Source organism: Anolis sagrei, chromosome 1 (assembly GCF_037176765.1).
Source record: "Anolis sagrei isolate rAnoSag1 chromosome 1, rAnoSag1.mat, whole genome shotgun sequence".
In the NCBI taxonomy this organism is placed as follows: domain Eukaryota; kingdom Metazoa; phylum Chordata; class Lepidosauria; order Squamata; family Dactyloidae; genus Anolis; species Anolis sagrei.
This window is the reverse complement of record NC_090021.1, coordinates 326,654,925-326,673,384: the sequence shown is the minus strand read 5'-3', so window position 1 is coordinate 326,673,384 and position 18,460 is coordinate 326,654,925. Positions and strand designations below refer to the sequence as shown.

The following is an 18,460-nucleotide window of genomic DNA, read 5'->3' as shown; positions in this document are numbered from 1 at the left end:
GAGCCGCAGACGCCGGCTGGGGCAACTTTGCCTGGGCATGGCTTCCCTGTGCTGATCGGGGAAGGAGGGAGGGAGGGGAAGGGAAGGGAAGAGAGAAGAGAAGGAGCGCTCGTAGTGGGAAGCAGCGCGGATGGAGGAAACGCGGATGGAGGGAGAGAGGATGGAGGCGCAAGAGAGCGACGTCCCTCCAGAAGAAGCCATCCTGCTCGTCCTTCTCGGGATCCAGGAGCTGAGCAGATTTGGGGGCCACTTTCTTTGTTCCCTCCAGCAAGCAACTCTCTCCTGAGTCTGTGAAAAAGATCTCCCAGCTCCTCTTCTTCTCTCTCTCTGCTCTTTCTCATCCTGGCACCGCGGATGAGCCGGACCTTGGCAAGTCTCCCCTTCTCTGATGGCCAAGGGGGCGCTGCAAGGAGGGGGCGCTGAAAGGAGGCACTGCCGCCCCTCCCCGTGGAAAAGGTGGCCCCAGATGCCACGGAGGAGCGCCTTGGGCACCTGGGGCCAAAGCGCCATGGAGGACTAAAAGCAGACCCTTCCTTCCTTGGATACTCGCTCCACTCGCTCCCCACACTCTACAAAACATTGTCCTGTCAAAGGGGGAGCAAACAGGATGGCTTTCCCCAAGTCCCCAGAACCTTCTGCCAACGCCACGAGGAAAAACCCGACTCTGCTGGAGATCGGGGCGCTGTGCTTGGACTCCGAGATCATCTTCGGCTTCACCAGCCACTTGCTCCGGAGGAAAAGCAAGGTGAGAGCTGGGCTCGGGGAAAGAAAGTTGGGGCCGCGGTGGGAAGGGCTGGAGTTTCTTTCTCCCGCGTCGCCGTGGGAGAAAGAAAGAAGGGGAAAAGAGGCGGAGGTAGGTCCCTAAAGGAGGCTTCAGCACCACGGACAGATCCCCCGACCCCTGTCTTCCCCGTCTTCCAAGGCGTCCAGGATAGAGGCAACTTCAGCACCACGGACAGATCCCCCCGTCCCCTTCTTCAAAGGCGCCCAGGATGTGGGCAACTTCAGCACCGCGGACAGCTCCCCCCAACGTCCCCTTTCTTCCAAGACACCCAAGATGTGGAGTGAGATGGAGACACTCAAGAGCCACTCTCTCCACCAGATCACTTTTACGCACTGGGTTGCTGTGAGTTTTCCGGACTGTGTAGCCATGTTCCCAACGGTCTGGAACATGGCCATACAGCCTGGAAAACTCACAGCAACCTAGTGATTCCGGCCATGAAAGCCTTCCACAACATATAGTGGGTGTGTGTAGGATTCGGGTTTCCTTTCTCTGAGTTCTTTCCACACAGCTGTATAACACAGAATATCAAGGCAGATCATCTACTTTGAACTGGTTATCTGCTTTGAGCCGGATTATCGGAGTCCACACTGCTATATAATCCGGTTCAATGTGGATGTTCTACAGCTGTGTGTGGGGGATGCCTGAGTCCCCGAGTGGGATTTGATGGAGACATTCGAGTTGGGTTGTTGTAGGTTTTTTCGGGCTGTATGGCCTTGGTCTAGAGGCATTCTCTCCTGACGTTTCGCCTGCATCTATGGCAAGCATCCTCAGAGGTAGTGAGGTCTGTTGGAGCATTCAAGTTGCTTCCTACCCCTCCTCAACACAGAACCCTGTCTTGTTAGATGAGGGGAAGTGCCGGGCCTCCTTCTCACGCACATCTGCAGAGTGGTCTTTCCACACCTCGCATGGGTTGAGGGAAAGGAAAGGGAAGGAGAGCCACGCTGAAGGGTAGGTGGTTTACTCCACCCTCCACCGACTTTACTATTCATTCCTCCCGCTGATTTTGGGTTTCCTTCCCTTTGGAAAGTTTGCTCTTCTCCGTGGGGACTGCGTGGGGTCGGGCCTCTCATCTCCAGAAACTGATGAGAGGTGAGACCCCCCCTTCCTTTGAGGCGTGATACAGTCTCTGCGTGTGAAAAGGAAGCACAGCACTCTGCACATGGTCAGAGGCACCAGCGTCTCGAGGGTCAGTATCTGGGCATGACAGGCTTTCACGCCTTGTCTTTACAATAAGAATTAAAAACATATATTATTATAAATCATAACTTAAGATATCATTTGAATTATTATGCATCATCATATTGATACATCATCATCATCATTATAAATATGAATAAATAATCAAATCACTGTTTCAAACAATAACTGCCCTGGTTTACTGTGAGTTTTCCGGGCTGTGTGGCCATGTTCTAGAAGCATTCTCTCCTGACGTTTCGCCTACATCTATGGCAGGCATCCTCAGTGGTTGTGAGATCTGTTGGAAACTAGATAAGCGGGGTTTACATATCTGGGGAATGTCCAGGTTGGGAGAAAGAACTCTTGTCTGCCTTAGGCAAGTGTGAATGTTGCCAATTCCCAGAAACTCTTAACGCCTCCCCTCCCGCTGCTCCCGTAAATTGGACCCAAACTAAGCTGTGGAAGGAGGCGCGGGGTGGACACGCGGGTCGAGGTTCGTGTGGTTTTCTTTGGCTGGAAGAGAGGGGTGGAATTGGTGAAAGGCGGGTGGAAAGAAGAGGGAACCACAAGGAGGAGGGGAGTGGGCAAAGGGAGCTCTAGTTGGCCTCTTCCACGTGGTTTTCGGAGACACGCGTGGGCCAAGTCTCGGAGGAAGTGGAGCGAAAGCGAGAGGGTTTGACAGAGTCGGGAGTGGTCGGGAGGAAAGGGATTGTAATGTGCGTGTTTCTCTGTGCGAGGAGTGCGCTCGTGGAAGGGAGGCATCTAGGTGTGGGGCGCTCCCTCCCCCACGCAGCCGGGACGCCCTCTTCGTCTCATCTCCGCCTAACCGGCTTTCCTGTTGCCTTGACCGGCTTCACTTCCACCCGAGCGAAACTCAGCCTCGCTGCTTCCCGCTGCAACTGCAGAAAGATAGGGCACGAGTGGGCGTCTCCCTCCACTCAAGCAGACCGAAGGAAGCGATGGGAACTGATGGGGCGAATATAGGAGGCGCCTCACCCTTGCGCTTGGCTGGGTTTGTTGGGGAGGTTTGAAGCCTCGTGGGAGTGTCTAGCAGAACGCGTGTGGGAGAGGAAAGAACAATAAGGGAAGGGGGAAGAGGACAGGAATCAACCCACGTGTGCTTTCAAGTCCCCTGTCGACTTAGAGCGACCCCAGGGGTTTCGTCGTAGGGTTGTTCTTAGGCAAGGAATACTCAGAGGTGGAAATAGAGCCAGTCCTGTTGGGGGTCTCCTATCCAAGATATTCAACACACCCACAGGAAACGTTAGCAAAAAGTTAGGCAGGTGGATCGCTGGTAGTGGGGCGAGGAATTGCTCTAAGCAGGAGCCCTGGGGGCGCCTTGGCTGAGGCTGGGGATGGGGCCGCCCCACCAGGAAAGGCTACACAACAAATTGGCTGGAAAATTAGCACACCTTTGCTATGACGGATGCCTGAATTGTCTTCTTGAGAAGCGAGTTGCAATACCACCAGCCGCCGGAAGATGGCGATCGAGTAAAAGAGACCAGAGAGCGCTGACCCGCAGCATGGGTTTCTTCTCCCTCCCTCCCTCCCTCTCTTCCTTTCTCCTTCTCTCTCTTCCCCTCTCGCTGCCTCTGTCATCCTCCTTCCCACCTTTTCCAACTCTCAGTTTTTCTCCCGTCCTCCCTTACTGTTTCTTTCTCTTTCTCCCCCTCCTGCCTTCCTTCCCTTTTACTTTTTATTTATTTATTTATTTATTATTTATATGCCGCCACTCCCCTGGGGCTCGGAGCGGCTTACAAGAATGGCTAAAATCTAACAAAATTTAAAAGCAATTTAAAACAATTTAAAAACAACAGTATCAAACATTAAAAGCCTGTTGGAACAGGTATGTCTTACATGCCCTGCGGAAAGCTGGTAAGTCCCGCAGGGCACGAACCTCAGGTGGCAGAGCATTCCAGACTGATGGCGCCACTGCTGTGAAGGCTCTGCGTCTGGTTGCCGCTAGACGCAAGGTCTTGACACTGGGGACCTCCAATAGATCTTGGTCCTCAGAACGGAGGGATCTCTGGGGTTGGTAGGGGGTGAGGCGGTCCCTCAGGTACATCAGCCCCAGACCATGCAAGGCCTTAAAGGTGAGTACCATCACTTTGAAAGTGATCCGGTGCTCAATTGGCAACCAATGCAGCTGTAGTAAGATTGGTGTTACGTGGCATCTCATCGGAATTCCCGCAAGAAGCCGAGCAGCTGCGTTTTGTACCAACTTGAGCTTCCGAATCACCGACAGAGGGAGGCCAATGTAGAGGGCATTACAGTAGTCCAGTCTTGAGATGACCGTGGCCTGGATCACCGTAGCTAGGTCGTCCCTGGACAGGTAGGGGGCCAGCCGTCTAGCCTGCCGCAGGTGAAAGAAGGCGGTTTTGCTCACGGCGGAGACCTGGGCCTCCATTGTCAGCAGAGGGTCCAAAAGGACTCCCAGACTCTTGACCAATGATGACGGGCGTAACGCCTCGCTTGTGCCACTTTAAGGATGGGCGCCCCCCTTGTTATCTCCCCTTCACACAAACACAAACCTGTCCCAACGTATCTCTCCCTATGAACCATCTAGGATAGTGGTTCTCAACCTGGGGTCTCCAGATGTTTTTGGCTTACAACTCTAAGAAATCCCAGTCAGTTTACCAGCTGTTAGAATTTTTGGGAGTTGAAGGCCAAAAACATCTGGGAACCCCAGGTTGAGAACCACTAATCTAGGAGCTCAAGATTGTTTAGGGAGGCCCTGATCTCAATCCTGCCTTAGTTTGGGGCGGGGACGAGCGACAGGGCCTTCTCAGTGGTGGCCCCCTATGATGGCTATGAAACTCCTTCCCTAGGGATATTAGATCATCCCCCTCTCTCCTGACTTTCCAAAAAAAGGTAAAAATCTGGCTCTTTGAGAAAGCTTTTGAGAATGCAGCGGAATAGATAACATGAAACTATGAATGATGAACATGGAATGGCCAGATGATGTTACTGGAAAATGATTTTAACAAGATGGCATTGGTAACTACATGTTTTAATGGTTTTTATATATGTTTTTATATTGTTATGTTACTGTTTTTAATCACACTTTTATGAATGCATGGCATTGAATTGTGCCAATCTGTAACTCACCTTGAGTCGCTGTATGGTTGAGAAAGATGGGCTATAAATGTAGTGAATAAATAAATAAATACATTTCACTTTCTCAATGTGAAATTGCCACAATAGCTGCAAATTCCAACAGAGTTCTCCAAGATGCCCTCCTTCTCCTTTAAGAATTGTAAAAAGAGAGGCGTGGGTGTGCTTGTGTTGTCAAAAACTTTCATGGCCTGAATCACTGTGTTGCTGTGAGTTTTCCGGGCTGTATGGTCATGTTCCAGAAGCATTCCCTCCTGAAGCTTTGCCCATATCTATGGCATTGTTGGAAATCAGAGCTGTTAGACTCAAAAATAACCCTCACTTGGAGTGATTCCTCCACAAATATAGCAGAATGCTAGAAGGAAACTTCATAACCAGCACAAACTTACACGTGGTGAGTCAGGATTAGCTTCCAATCAGCAGGATGGTACAGGATTGTAGAGACAGAACTTTAGGATCAAAATATTTATTCAAGAAAAGAAATGCATTCTAGATAGAAAAGGGTATTGGAGCTAACTAGATTACTAAGCTCGTCTTCTAAGGAAGGTAAAGGGATAAAAAGTCAAAATATGCATGCAGCTACATTTTGCCTGGAGAAAGGCAAAATGCATCCTCACTGGGAGGAAGACAAAGGCAGAGAGAGGACAATGGAAAATCACCCCATGACCAAAACTTAGGGCAATAAAATACCTTTAAAGAGGAAGTTACATCATCCTTCACAGTGATTCCATTGCTACATCTTCAAAGGGGGAGGAGATAATGGGATGCAAGAAGAGTCATGACAAAGCCCCTTCTGGGAAAAGCATGCATAGGAATGTGGGGGAAAGGAAATCCTCATTCTAATCCTATATCTAAGTCTAACTACTCATTGAGGACTGGAGACTTGTGCAGTCTAGAGATGAAACCCAACAGGCATCCCCAGAGGTTGTGAGGTCTTTTGGAAACTAGACAAGTGGGGTTTACATTTACCTCAAATAGACAAGACTTCTTTCACCCACCCTGGACATTCCACAGATATATAAACCTCACTTATCTAGTTTCCAATAGATCTTGCAATCTCTGAGGATGCCTGCCATAGATGTGGGCAAAACATCAGAAGAGAATGCTTCTGGAACATGGCCATACAGCCTGGAAAACTCACAGCAACCCCGAGAGGTGTGTGTTATTCTGGAGGCACCAAATCCCTCCTGAAATGGGTCTAAAAAAGAAAACTGTGTCATGATATATAGGCAATTCACTCCAGCAAGGGTTTTCTCCAATGCCTTCAAGATCAAGTCATGAGAGATGTAGCTGAGGATATACTGTATACTGCAGATGGAAACTTTGTAACTACAGGCTGTTAGGAATTGTGGTAGTTGAAGTCCAAAACACTTGGAGCATCAAAGTTTGCTCATGTCTGGTCTTGACAATGAGCAGGCTGCAAAGATGACATTGGGAGATCATCTTTCACTTTTTGGGAGAGACCTGATCAGAAATGGTGGAGGTCTGGAAGGCTGGTGCCTCCTGGGAAAGTGATGGCATGAAGGAAACTTTCCTCCTGGCCGAATAGGGCCAAGATACAGCTGTATCTTGTAGAGATTCATCTCTCTCTCTATGTAGGTACCTTGAAGCTGAAGTGATGCCATGATTTTTTCAAAGGGTTTTCCTAAGCAAAGGAATGCTCTGGTTTTGCCAGTTCTTCTCTCTGAAATACAACCTATTGCACCTATGTTCACTGAAAGTCTCCCATTCAAGTACTAACCAGGGTCAACTCCACTTAGCTTAAAAGATCACAGATGATCTGATAGCTTTTGAAGTATTTAGAGCATGTATGTCTTCTGCTGTGCTAGAGACTAGGGGCCCTTCCACACAGTCCTATATCCCAGAATATCAAGGCAGAAAATCCCACATTATCTGAGTGTGGACTCAGATAACCCAGTTCAAAGCAGATATTGTGGGATTTTCTGCCTTAATATTCTGGGATATAGGACTGTGTGGAAGGGCCCAGAGACAATGGATTCAAACTGCAGGAAAAGAGATTCCACCTAAACATTAGGAAGAACGTATTGACGATAAGACAGTGGAATACCTTGCTTGGGCACCCAATGGAATCTCCTTTTCTGGGGTTTTGAAAGCAAAGGCTGGATGGCCATCTGTTGGGAGTGTCTGATTGTGTGTTTCTACATGGCAGAGGGTTGTACTGGATGGCCCTTGTGGTCTTTTCCAACTCCATGATTCTATGATTCTAAACTTGGCATATTCATTGGGTATGGTGCAGACGGAAAGAACCCGTGATCCAAGGAAGTACTTGATACCTCCTTTACAATAGTCTAAAACAGGCATAGGCAAATGTTGGCCTGCCAGGTGTTTTGGACTTCAACTCTGACAATTCCTAACAGCAGGCGATACAACTACAAATCTCATCATCCAGCTTGGAGGAGGATAATGAGAGTAGCAACTCAAGTGCCACATGGGGGATAGTCTAGTCAAACCTGCTGGGTGGCTGTGGATTCAGCGTCATGTGCCAAATGTCGCCCTGAATATGGCAAGACCTCCCTCCTATATACAGCTTGAAAGCCTGGCTCCCTACTTTCAGGAAATCTGGCAGCCCTTTTCATCACGCTCCCTTCCCACTCCCCTAGGGTGGACTTTAAAAACAACACCGTAATTGTATTCAATAGGAAATAGCAGCTGACTAGGCAATTAGTTCCCTATGCTAATTTCTCCAGCTGCCAGGTCAGAGTTGCTCTGTAGAAATCATCTCCATCCATTGATGCATTGCTAAGGGGGATGAGGGAATCAGACAGATCTCACAGAGCCTGCGTGACAATGGAGAGGCGCACGCGGAAAGGAAGAGTGCTGAGCCACATACGCATTATTTCAAGGCAACCTCCCATATGGTGTTACACAGCATATGTGCTCTAATGGCCCAGGAATCTCCAGATTCCTTCTAAGGAAATCTGAGTTTGAAAGCAGTGAGAAGGAACCCCCCTTTTGGTCTGAAATCTCTGTTAAGGCAATATTGCTGGCACAAAGGATCTGGATCATAATTCTCTATCTACATTTTGTAACTTTGCATATGTAGTTACATAGCAGAGATGTTACAGAACCCACCTAGATTGTCTATCTAGACTCTCTTGATGTGTACCAATCCCACGGCATTGTCCATATGGGCACTGAGAATGTTGGGTGCACATTGGCATCCATTATCCCCTGCCCCCCTTTGGATACTGTTTACGTTGCTCTAGTGTGGGGGAGGGGGCGGAAGAGGAGGTGGCCCGGAGCCTGGGATTGAGAGTGTGGTGGGGAGGGGGGAGGAGGGGGAGGGGGGATGCTGGCAAGAACTAAAAAGCTTAACAACAAGCATAGGAGAAAATACTCTTATGGCTCATAACTGCGGCATGGAGGGAGGGAGGTGTTCCACTAGCCGAGGGGCCCCCATAGAGGTCGTGGTGGGAAGGAGGAGATGCGGGAGAAGGAGACCTCGAATTCGGCCTAATTCGGACCGCTTTCCTAAATTAACCATTCCAAATAGGTCTCCTAAGGTAACTTGGTGTAACCAGGTGAGCGGGCCCTCTGGCTTGAAGGTGGTGTTGTTGAACGCCAGGTCTGTCAACGGAAAAACAACTTGGATTCAGGACTTAATCCTGGAGGAGCGGGCGGATCTGGCGTGCATCACGGAGACCTGGCTGGATGAAGCGGGGGGCGTAAATCTCTCCCAGCTTTGTCCTCCAGGTTTCTCCGTGCAACACCAACCTAGAGCCGGAGGACGGGGAGGCGGGGTCGCAGTAGTCTATAGAGATTCCATCCATCTAACCAGGAGCCCCATCCCGCAGACCACAAATTTTGAATGCGTCCACCTGAGGGTGGGTGACCGGGACAGAATAGGGATTCTGCTAGTGTACCGTCCACCTCGCTGCACTACAGTCTCCCTACCTGAGCTAGCGGGGGTGGTCTCGAGCTTGGCGGTGGAGTCCCAACGGCTCCTTGTGCTGGGGGACTTCAACATCCATGCCGAGGCAACCCTCATAGGTGCGGCTCAGGACTTCATGTCTGCCATGGCAACCATGGGGCTGTCCCAACAAATAACTGGCCCCACCCACTGTGCTGGACACACATTGGACTTGGTTTTCTGCCAGGGATGGGAGCAGGGTGGCGGTGTGGAGGAGTTGTCCATCTCTCCGTTGCCATGGACCGACCACTTCCTGATTAGATTTAGGCTTACTGCGCCCCCTAACCTCCGCAAGGGTGGAGGACCCATTAAGATGGTCCGCCCCAGGAGGCTTATGGATCCGGACGGATTCCTGACGGCTCTTGGGGAGTTTCCCGCCACCGCGGTAGGTGATAATGTCGAGGCCTTGGTCGCTCTCTGGAATGGGGAGATGACCAGGGCTATTGACAAGATCGCTCCGGAACGTCCCCTCTCAAGTAACCGAGCTAAACCAGCCCCTTGGTTCACTGAGGAGCTGGCAGCGATGAAGCGAAGGAAGAGGGTTCTAGAGAGCGTGTGGCGATCGGACCCAAGCGAGTCAAACCGAACACGGTTTGTGTCCTTTTTGAGGGCATATGCCGCGGCAATAAAAGCCGCAAAGAAAACTTTCTTTGCGGCCACTATTGCGTCTGCAAAAAACCGTCCGGCGGAGTTGTTCCGGGTTGTCAGAGGTCTTTTAACTCCCCCTACGGGTGGGAGCCCTGACAACTCGGCAGCGCGCTGTGAAGCATTTGCTCGGTTCTTTGCAGACAAAGTCGCATTGATCCGTTCTGGGCTGGACGCCACATTAGATGCAGTCTCCGTGGATGTGACACAAGCACCTGCTTGTCAGTTTTTGTTGGATTCTTTTCAGTTTGTGAAACCCGAGGATGTGGACAAGATACTTGGAGGAATGAGACCCACCACGTCCATCCTAGACCCCTGCCCATCCTGGCTTCTTAAGGAGGCCAGAGGGGGATTGGCCGAGTGGGTAACGGTGGTGGTTAATGCCTCCCTTCGGGAAGGCAAGATTCCAGCGAGCCTAAAACAGGCTGTTATAAAGCCGCTGTTGAAGAAACCATCACTTGACCCCACTAAATTGGACAACTTTCGGCCTGTTTCCAATCTTCCCTTTTTGGGCAAAGTCATGGAAAGCGTGGTGGCCTCACAACTCCAGGTATTCTTGGGAGACACGGATTATCTGGATCTGGCACAGTCTGGTTTCAGACCGGGACATGGTACCGAGACGGTCTTGGTCGCCTTAGTGGATGATCTGCGCCGGGAGCTAGACAGGGGGAGTGTGTCCCTGTTGGTGCTCCTGGACCTCTCAGCGGCCTTCGATACCGTCGACCACGGTATTCTTCTGGGGCGCCTTGCAGAGATGGGTCTTGGGGGCACTGCTCTGCAGTGGCTCCGGTCATTTCTGGAGGGTCGTACTCAGAAGGTGTTACTGGGGGACTCCTGTTCAACGCCGCAGCCGTTGACCTGTGGCGTTCCTCAGGGTTCCATCTTGTCCCCCTTGCTGTTTAACATCTACATGAAGCCGCTGGGTGAGATCATCCGGAGTTTCGGGGTGCGGTGTCACCTGTACGCAGATGACGTCCAACTCTGTCACTCCTTCCCACCTGCTACTAAGGAGGCCGTCGAAGTCCTGAACCGATGCCTGGCCGCTGTAATGGTCTGGATGAGGGCGAACAAACTGAAATTAAATCCAGACAAGACAGAGGTACTCCTGGTCAGTCGCAAGGCCGAACAGGGTATAGGGTTACAGCCTGTGCTGGACGGGGTCGCACTCCCCTTGAAGGCGCAGGTTCGCAGCCTGGGTGTGACCCTGGACTCATCGCTGAGCCTGGAGCCTCAGGTTTCAGCGGTGACCAGGGGAGCATTTGCACAGCTTAGGCTCGTGCGCCAGCTGCGCCCGTATCTTGGGAAGTCTGACTTGGCCACGGTGGTACACGCTTTGGTCACATCCCGCCTCGACTACTGCAACGCTCTCTACGTGGGGCTGCCCTTGAAGACGGCCCGGAAGCTTCAGCTAGTCCAGCGCGCGGCAGCCATGTTGTTAACGGGAGCTGGACGCAGAGAGCATACAACGCCTCTGCTGTCCCAGCTCCACTGGCTGCCGATCTGCTACCGGGCCCAATTTAAGGTGCTGGTGTTATCCTACAAAGCCCTAAACGGTTCCGGCCCAAAATACCTTGCAGACCGCATCTCGGCCTACGAGCCCACGAGGGCCTTGAGATCATCCGGGGAGGCCCTTCTCTCGGTCCCGCCTGCCTCACAGGCACGTCTGGCGGGGACGAGGGAGCGGGCCTTCTCGGTGGTGGCCCCCCGGCTGTGGAACACTCTCCCTGCTGAAGTTAGACAGGCGCCCTCCTTGATGGCCTTCCGTAGGGGCCTAAAAACATGGCTCTTCGAGCAGGCCTTCAATTGAGTGTAGTTAAATTGACACTGGAATGAACTAGGACTACGAATTTCGGCTATGACCCCAGGACTTGACGAAGCGGATTTTTAGTATAAGTATATGTTATGTTGTATCTGTCTGGTTTGTATCGTCCTGACTCACTGTACACTGTCTTCTTTGTTGTTGTTCACCGCCCCGAGTCGCCCCCGGGCTGAGAGGGGCGGTCAATAAATGCAAGAAATAAATAAATAAATAAATAAATAAATAAATTAACTTTATTGATTTCCCTATATATAAATGTTACAATAAGACTCATTTCTATTTCCTGTAGGAATATGTCTACTCAACATAGATACAAGTTCCATACTAAATTCCAGCCCTGCTTTCAGGGACTCCTTGTGAGTACTGAGGAATTGCTGCCTAGCCAAAATAGAACTGCTGCATCCTGCAAAGGATTATGGAGAGCAGTTATGTGGTGCTTTAGCAATCTCACTGAGGTTCAGTATCATCCCATGTGCATTGAGATAATGTACTAGAATAAACCATTGGCTGTCTGAGGCCAAGGGCAAGATGCATTGCATTCTGCATAGAGTAATGCTCAAATAGCAGCTACGTGTACTTCTACATAGTTGACCGAATAGTCTTAACCACTGGCTTGTTTATGCATGGTAGGTCCTCCCAACTTGCAACATAGCAGAGATCCTACAGAACCCATCTAGATTGTCTATCTAGCTACACATTGGACTGTTTTAATGTGTACCAATCCCATGGCATTTTCCATATGGGCACTGAGAATGTTGGGTGCACTTCCCATCCAGCAGAAAGTGTAGAATTTATTTAGACTTTGAGTCTAGGCAACAAACTAAGTGACGATGCCTCCACCTCTGGTTCTCCCATTGCTTTTCCTTCACTCCACAAGCCCTAGTGAGTAGTCAGCTGCCACTAGTATATAAGCCACAGAGGAATACAGAGGGCCCTTAGTATCCACTGGGATTTGGTTCCAAGACCCTGTAGATACCAAAATCCATGGATGCTCGAGTCCCATTATATTCAATGGTATAGTAAAATTGCATTGCATATATAAAATTGTGAACCGGATGATCTGTGTAATACTGGAGATGGTTCTATAGCAGGTTATGCTTACATATTAATTTAGTCTCAGGGCATGGAAAACCACCAGAATTTGCTTTCTGGATTCCCTCAGTTTGCTTGGGGATAGTGCCATTCGTGATGTGTGCTTGGTTTCCTGTTATGGGAGGGAGTGTTATAGATTAGTTGTAGAGCATGTTCAGAAGTCATAGAGTTCTGTTTATTATCCTTGGTGTGTTATCTCAGATTTCACTGGAATAGCTTGAATCTGCTGTTTTACCCGTGGAAGTGTTTGAATCCAAATTGCAATCAAGGGAAACACAACTTCACTAAAGGTAACAGTGCTAGCTAAGGCACCTTTCAATTGCTGTATTTCTGTTGTGAAATTATAATGAGCGACAATGTATATCTTCCCCATTCTGGGAAGAAACTGGGTGTCCTTTCCTCAAATTGGGAGACAGGTAGGATACAAAATAAACAAACAAGCAAAGTAACTCACTGTAGCAAAGCCAGACGGATTGCATTCATCTTATTTATTTGTTTTGAAGTCTTTCTTGGCTGCTTCTCTCAGAGTCATGCTCTCTCTAAGCAAAAATACAGAAGAATAAATTATAGCCCAGGAAGCTCAGCTGAACCGCACCCACCCACTCAAGTATTTGAATCATGTCTTGAGACTTAAAATTCGGTTAAATTCCTCAGAGGAATCAACATAGAAAGCCTGGCTGGAGGCTTGAGCTGAAGAGGTTGAGTATAATTCATGAAGGAAGATGCTCCCAGTGATCAGGGGCTCTTATCGAGAAGATCTGGTTTCTTGTTTTCACCACCTTGGTTTCCCTTACTGGTGGGTCTGCATATGGCTTTCTTGCTGAATATTGGAGTACAGGGGTGGGATACTAGGGCTGAGATGGCACTTTAGTTCTTTCATCCAAAAAACTGGAGTGAAATCTAGCTTTGGGTCATTTGCAGTATCTAAGCAAGCAAGTTCCTCTTGTGCATCAGAAGCAAGCAGCCAATAGAGTTCAGACTAAAACAACAGTCCAGCTCAGGCATGGGCAAACTTTGGCCCTCCAGGTGTTTTGGACTTCAACTCCTAGAAATCCAAGCCATCTTACTGGCTATTAGTAATTGTGGGAGCTGGAGTCTAAAACACCTGGAGGACCAAAGTTTTCCCACTGTGGGTCCAGCCCTCTGCAGAAGACTGACCTCATTCACTGGAATTTAGACTAAAGCACTATTCCAGCATGGTCACAATAAGCCAAAAATGACTTGAAGACAGATAATATCAATCCACATCATCTGCTTTGAACTGGATTATATTACAGTGTAAACTAAGGCCCCTTCCACACAACTGAATAAAATCCCACATTATCTGCTTTGAAGTGGAATATATGGCAGTGCGGGCTCAGATAAACCAGTTCAAAGCAGATATTGTGGATTATCTCCCTTGATAACCTGGATTATCTGGCTGCGTAGTAGGGGCCAAAAGCATCTTTTAAGGGTGCTCAAAATTACTTGTAACCCCACTGAACTGAATGCAACATCCTGGCACATATTCCAGGTGACAAAATATCAGCCCTTCTCCATGTTTTGCTACTGGGTTTGGGATTACAAAATAATGGGAGCCCCTGGTGATGTAGCGGGTTAAACCACTGAGCTGCTTGTTGATTGAAAGGTCGGTGGTTTGAATCTGGTGAGTGAGGTGAGCTCCCACTGTTAGCCCCAGCTTCTGTCATCTAGCAGTTTGAAAACATGCAAATGTGAGTAGATCACTAGATACTGCTTCTGGGGGACGGTAACAGTGCTCCATGCAGGTATGCCGGCCACGTGACATTGGAGGCGTCTATGGACAACACTGGCTCTTCAACTTATAAATGGAGATGAGCACCACACTCCAGAGTCAGACATGACTAGACTTGGTGTCAAGGGGAAAATTTATCTTTACCTATGAATCATTTGATGGGCTACAGACATGGCTACAGACATGGCTGGTGGTCTGCTTTTACTTTGCTGAATTACATGAACTGAGCATGGAATATTCCCAAAACCTCCAAGTGAGCAGTATGGCTCAAAATGCAAGATTTTCAAACTCTGGTTGATTTTACATGGCATTTGTGGATTCAGCAATCTGGAGAGCCACATGGCAAGTGCACAATGCATACAGACTCCATGTTTGTAGGTAGCTAACTGACAGTATCATGAGACATATACCTGAGTGTCTGTGTACACATACTTCTCCCTTGAGGTTGGGTCACTGATGGGTCAAACAGAACTTGCAATTTATGTATCATTCGACCTTGTATTCCATGAGCATCATAGTTGACATAGGTACAGAACGGTTTTTGTTGTTGGTTCTTAAGCTCTTCAGACTCTTTTTCCTAACCTTCTAGCTTGTTATTGTGTGTTTCAATTTTTAATTTTGGGGGACCCTAAGCTGAAACAAGGGTTGCATCTACACTGTAGATTCAATGCAGTTTGACACCACTTTAACAGCCATGGCTTGATGCATTGAATCATGGGAGTTGTCATTTTCTAAGGGATTTTTTTTTGTCCTTTACTTCAAGGTGTGCTGGCACCACACCAAACCAAAAATCCCAGGATCCCATAGTATTGAGCCATGGTACTTAAAGTGGTGCAGTAATTCTACAGTGTACATGCACCCTGAGATGGAATTTTCGGAGGTTCCAAGTGTATGACTTGTGTAAGATCACCCAGTGAGTTTCTGTGGCTGAGGAAGGATGTGAATGCTTTTCTTCAGACTCATATCCCAACACTCAAACAACTGCACCACACTGAGGCTGTTGAAGCCATACCTTGGTTAATGAAGCCTAGGACAAAGAAACTTCTTTTTACAAGTTCTTTTTTGGGGTGCCCAGCCCAGTCCCCTTTTCTTGTCTCTATTGTCTAATTGGAAGGCTTCTGTTAAAGCAGCACTGGCCTTGGAAGAACAGTTGGAGAAAGGCCTCACAACCTCTGAGGATGCCTGCCATAGATGCAGGCAAAATGTCAGGAGAGAATGCTTCTGGAACATGGCCATACAGCCCCCCAAAAATTAACAACAACCCTGGAGAAAGATAATTTTCCGTGTTGGGTTGCAGAACTACACCTGAATAAGCATGGTTATAACAATCTGCTGCCACTTGAATTGCCATGCCTCTAGCCTATGGGATACTGGGAATTATAGTACAGTGAAGCACTGTACTTGGAATTTTGTAGTGTGATCCCATGAGCTACACATTCAGAATACTAGAAACATCATGAAACTATGGTCCCATCCACGCAGCAGAATAAAATCCCACAGTTTCTGCTTTGACCTGGGATATATGGCAGGGTGGACTCTGATACCACAGTTCAAAGCAGATATTGTGGGATTTTCTACCTTGATATTCTGGATTATATGGCTGTGTGGAAGAGCCCTATGAAGCCCAGCATATTACAGGATGGAACCAGAGAGTTAAGTGTTAGTAGAATCATAGAATCATAGAGTTGGAAGAGACTCATCCAGTCCAATCCCCTGCCAAGAAGCAGAAATAGCATTCAAAGCACCCTAGACAGATGGGCATCCAGTCTCTGTTTAAAAGCTTCCAAAGAAGGAGCCTCCACTGCACTCTGGAGCAGAGAGTTCCACTGCTGAACAGCTCTCACAGTCATGTTCAGATGGAATCTCCTTTCATTAGAAAACTGTCAAACCTCTCAAGTGCTCACCCTCCTCTTGTGCTTGGTTTTGGGGGGAGGAGGGGGGAGGAGAAAAGAGGGCCCAAGCCCCTCCCCTTGGACGACCGCCTCCTCCCTCTCCGCTCCGCCGCCGAGCACTTTTTCTCCCCTTCCAACTCGGCAACTCTCAACTTTTCTTCCCCCTCCTGCTTTTTTACAACATGGGAGGAAACATCACGTAGCGGGCGCAGCGGGAGACGGAGCGCCTTTTGCCTTGGCAGCCTCTGCTTTGGGGGGCGGGCCGCCTCCGTCTTCTGCCCACTCCCTCCTCTTTTGGGCAAAGCAGAGGCACTTCTCCGGAGAAGAGAGAGAAAGAGAGGAGGGCTTGGGGCTTGGACGCGCGATGGCCAAGCGGGAGAGGGGCGCTTTCCTCCTCCTCCTCCTCCTCTCCTTCACCATCTTCTTCTCCTTCGCCGCGGGGCGCCTCTCGGGGCTGCTCCCCTCCTGCTTCTAGCCGAGGTCGGAGAGCCAGGGAGGGAGCTGTCCTCCTCTCAGGGCGGCTGAGAGCCCCTCCAAGACCAGCCCCTGACATGCCGCCGGGGGTAAGTGTCAGAAAGGGCGTCCGGAGCTCGTGGGCCTCTTTTCAGATCTCTCAGCCCACCCTGGCAAGGAGCATCCAGTCATCGGCACCAGCAATCCCCTTGCTTTCCCTCCTCTGGAATCGTTTTAGCCAGGCGCATCGGGAAAGCCTTGGGAGGGCGCGTTGACGCACAAGGGCTCCAGTTTTCAGGGCGCTTTGGCACTCCAGAGAGAGTTTTCAGGACACTTTGACGCGCGAACTGGGGACTCCAGAGCGCCTTTTATGCAGGAGCTGGGGACTTTAGAGAGAGTTTTCAGGTTGCTTTGATGCAAGAGGTGAGGACTCCAGAGAGTGTTCTCAGGGCACTTTTACGCACGAGGGCTGTGAGTTTTCAGGGCGCTTTGACGCACGAGCTGAGGACTCCAGAGAGTGTTCTCAGGGCTCTGATATGCACAAGGACTATGAGTTTTCAGGGTGCTTTGACGCCCGAGCTGGGGACTCCAGAGCGAGTTTTCAGGGTGCTTTGACGCACAAGGACTGTGGGTTTTCAGGGCGCTTTGATGCACGAGCTGGGGACTCGAGAGCGAGTTTACATGGCGCGTTTATGCACAAGGGTTGTGAGCTTTCAGGGCACTTTGATGCACGAGCTGGGGACTCCAGAGAGAGTTTACATGGAGCTTTGACGTACAAGGGCTGTGAGTTTTCAGGGCGCTTTTTATGCGCGAGCTGAGGACTTCAGAGAGAGTTTTCAGGGCGCTTTGACGCACAAGTCAGGCATGCCCGGAGGGAGTTTGGAGGATACCTTTACGCACAAGCTGGAAACCCCAATGAGTGAACTTTTCAAGGCGCATTGACACACGGGGTGGGAGCCTTGGACTTGAGTTTGTAGGGCGTTTTGACGCGCGAGCTGGAGACCCCAAGAGCGAGTTTTCAGGGCTCTTTGACTCACGAGCTTGGGTTTACACGTTGCCATTCTGCACAACCATCTGGGAGTCCGGAGTGTTGCGCGAAGGACGGCCGCCTCCTCTGCCACCTCCTGACTCTCTCCTCTTCTGCTTCTGCTCCCTTCTTTCTCAGGTGGCGGAAGGCAGCCCCCGTCGCGACCCGCCGCCCTCCCTGGAGCTGCCTGCGCGGAAGAGGCTTCTCCAGCCCCCGCCGGAAGAGCGCTGCGCCAGCCGACCACCGCCTGAAGGAGCCGGAGCCGCCGCCGGGACCGAGCCGGGACACTTGGAGAGAGCTGGCGGAGGAGGAGGAGGAGGATGGTGCCGGAGTTGCCAAGCCAAGCTGGCCGAGCTCCGGAGGCAAGCGCTGAAGCTGGCCGCCGGGCACAACTCCATGGCCCCGCCGGTAAGTGGGCTCCATTGGAACGTAGGGCAGCTCCCCAGATCCCCAGCTTGCATGACTTACACAGGACAGTCTTGAGCAGGCAGGGGCCAACTTGGGCCCTCCAGATGTTTTGGACTTAAACTCTCACCATTTCTAACAGCCTCAAGGCCCCCTCTTCTCCCCCTCAGCCGCTTAAGTCCAAAACACCTGGAGGGCCCAAGTTGGCCCATGCCTGGTCTTGAGGGGCTTTGAACGACAGCCACCAAGTCCAGGACCCTTCAGTCGAGTTCTAGTCCACAAATCAATTCCTTCCAGCCCTGCAGTCTGGATTTTTGGTGTCCTAGTCCAAAATAGGACTTTCCACAGTTCCACTCAGGCTCTCCATTC

General features: G+C 50.0%; 1 protein-coding gene across 2 annotated transcripts in view; it reads left to right on the top strand.

Moving 5' to 3' along the window:
• Positions 1–333: 333 nt before the first annotated feature.
• The window catches only part of KIF26A (kinesin family member 26A), a 213,302-nt gene continuing 195,175 nt past the window's right edge, over positions 334–18,460 (top strand). Inside the window, exons 1-2 of one of the 2 annotated variants that reach the window (XM_067463017.1) lie at positions 334–745; positions 17,825–18,094. In XM_067463017.1, coding sequence (XP_067319118.1) covers positions 608–745; positions 17,825–18,094 — 408 coding nt within the window. In that variant the 5' untranslated portion in view covers positions 334–607. Of the gene's footprint in view, positions 746–16,312; positions 16,770–17,824; positions 18,095–18,460 lie in introns of those variants that run through there. The other variant, XM_060755058.2, reaches the window with a different exon arrangement.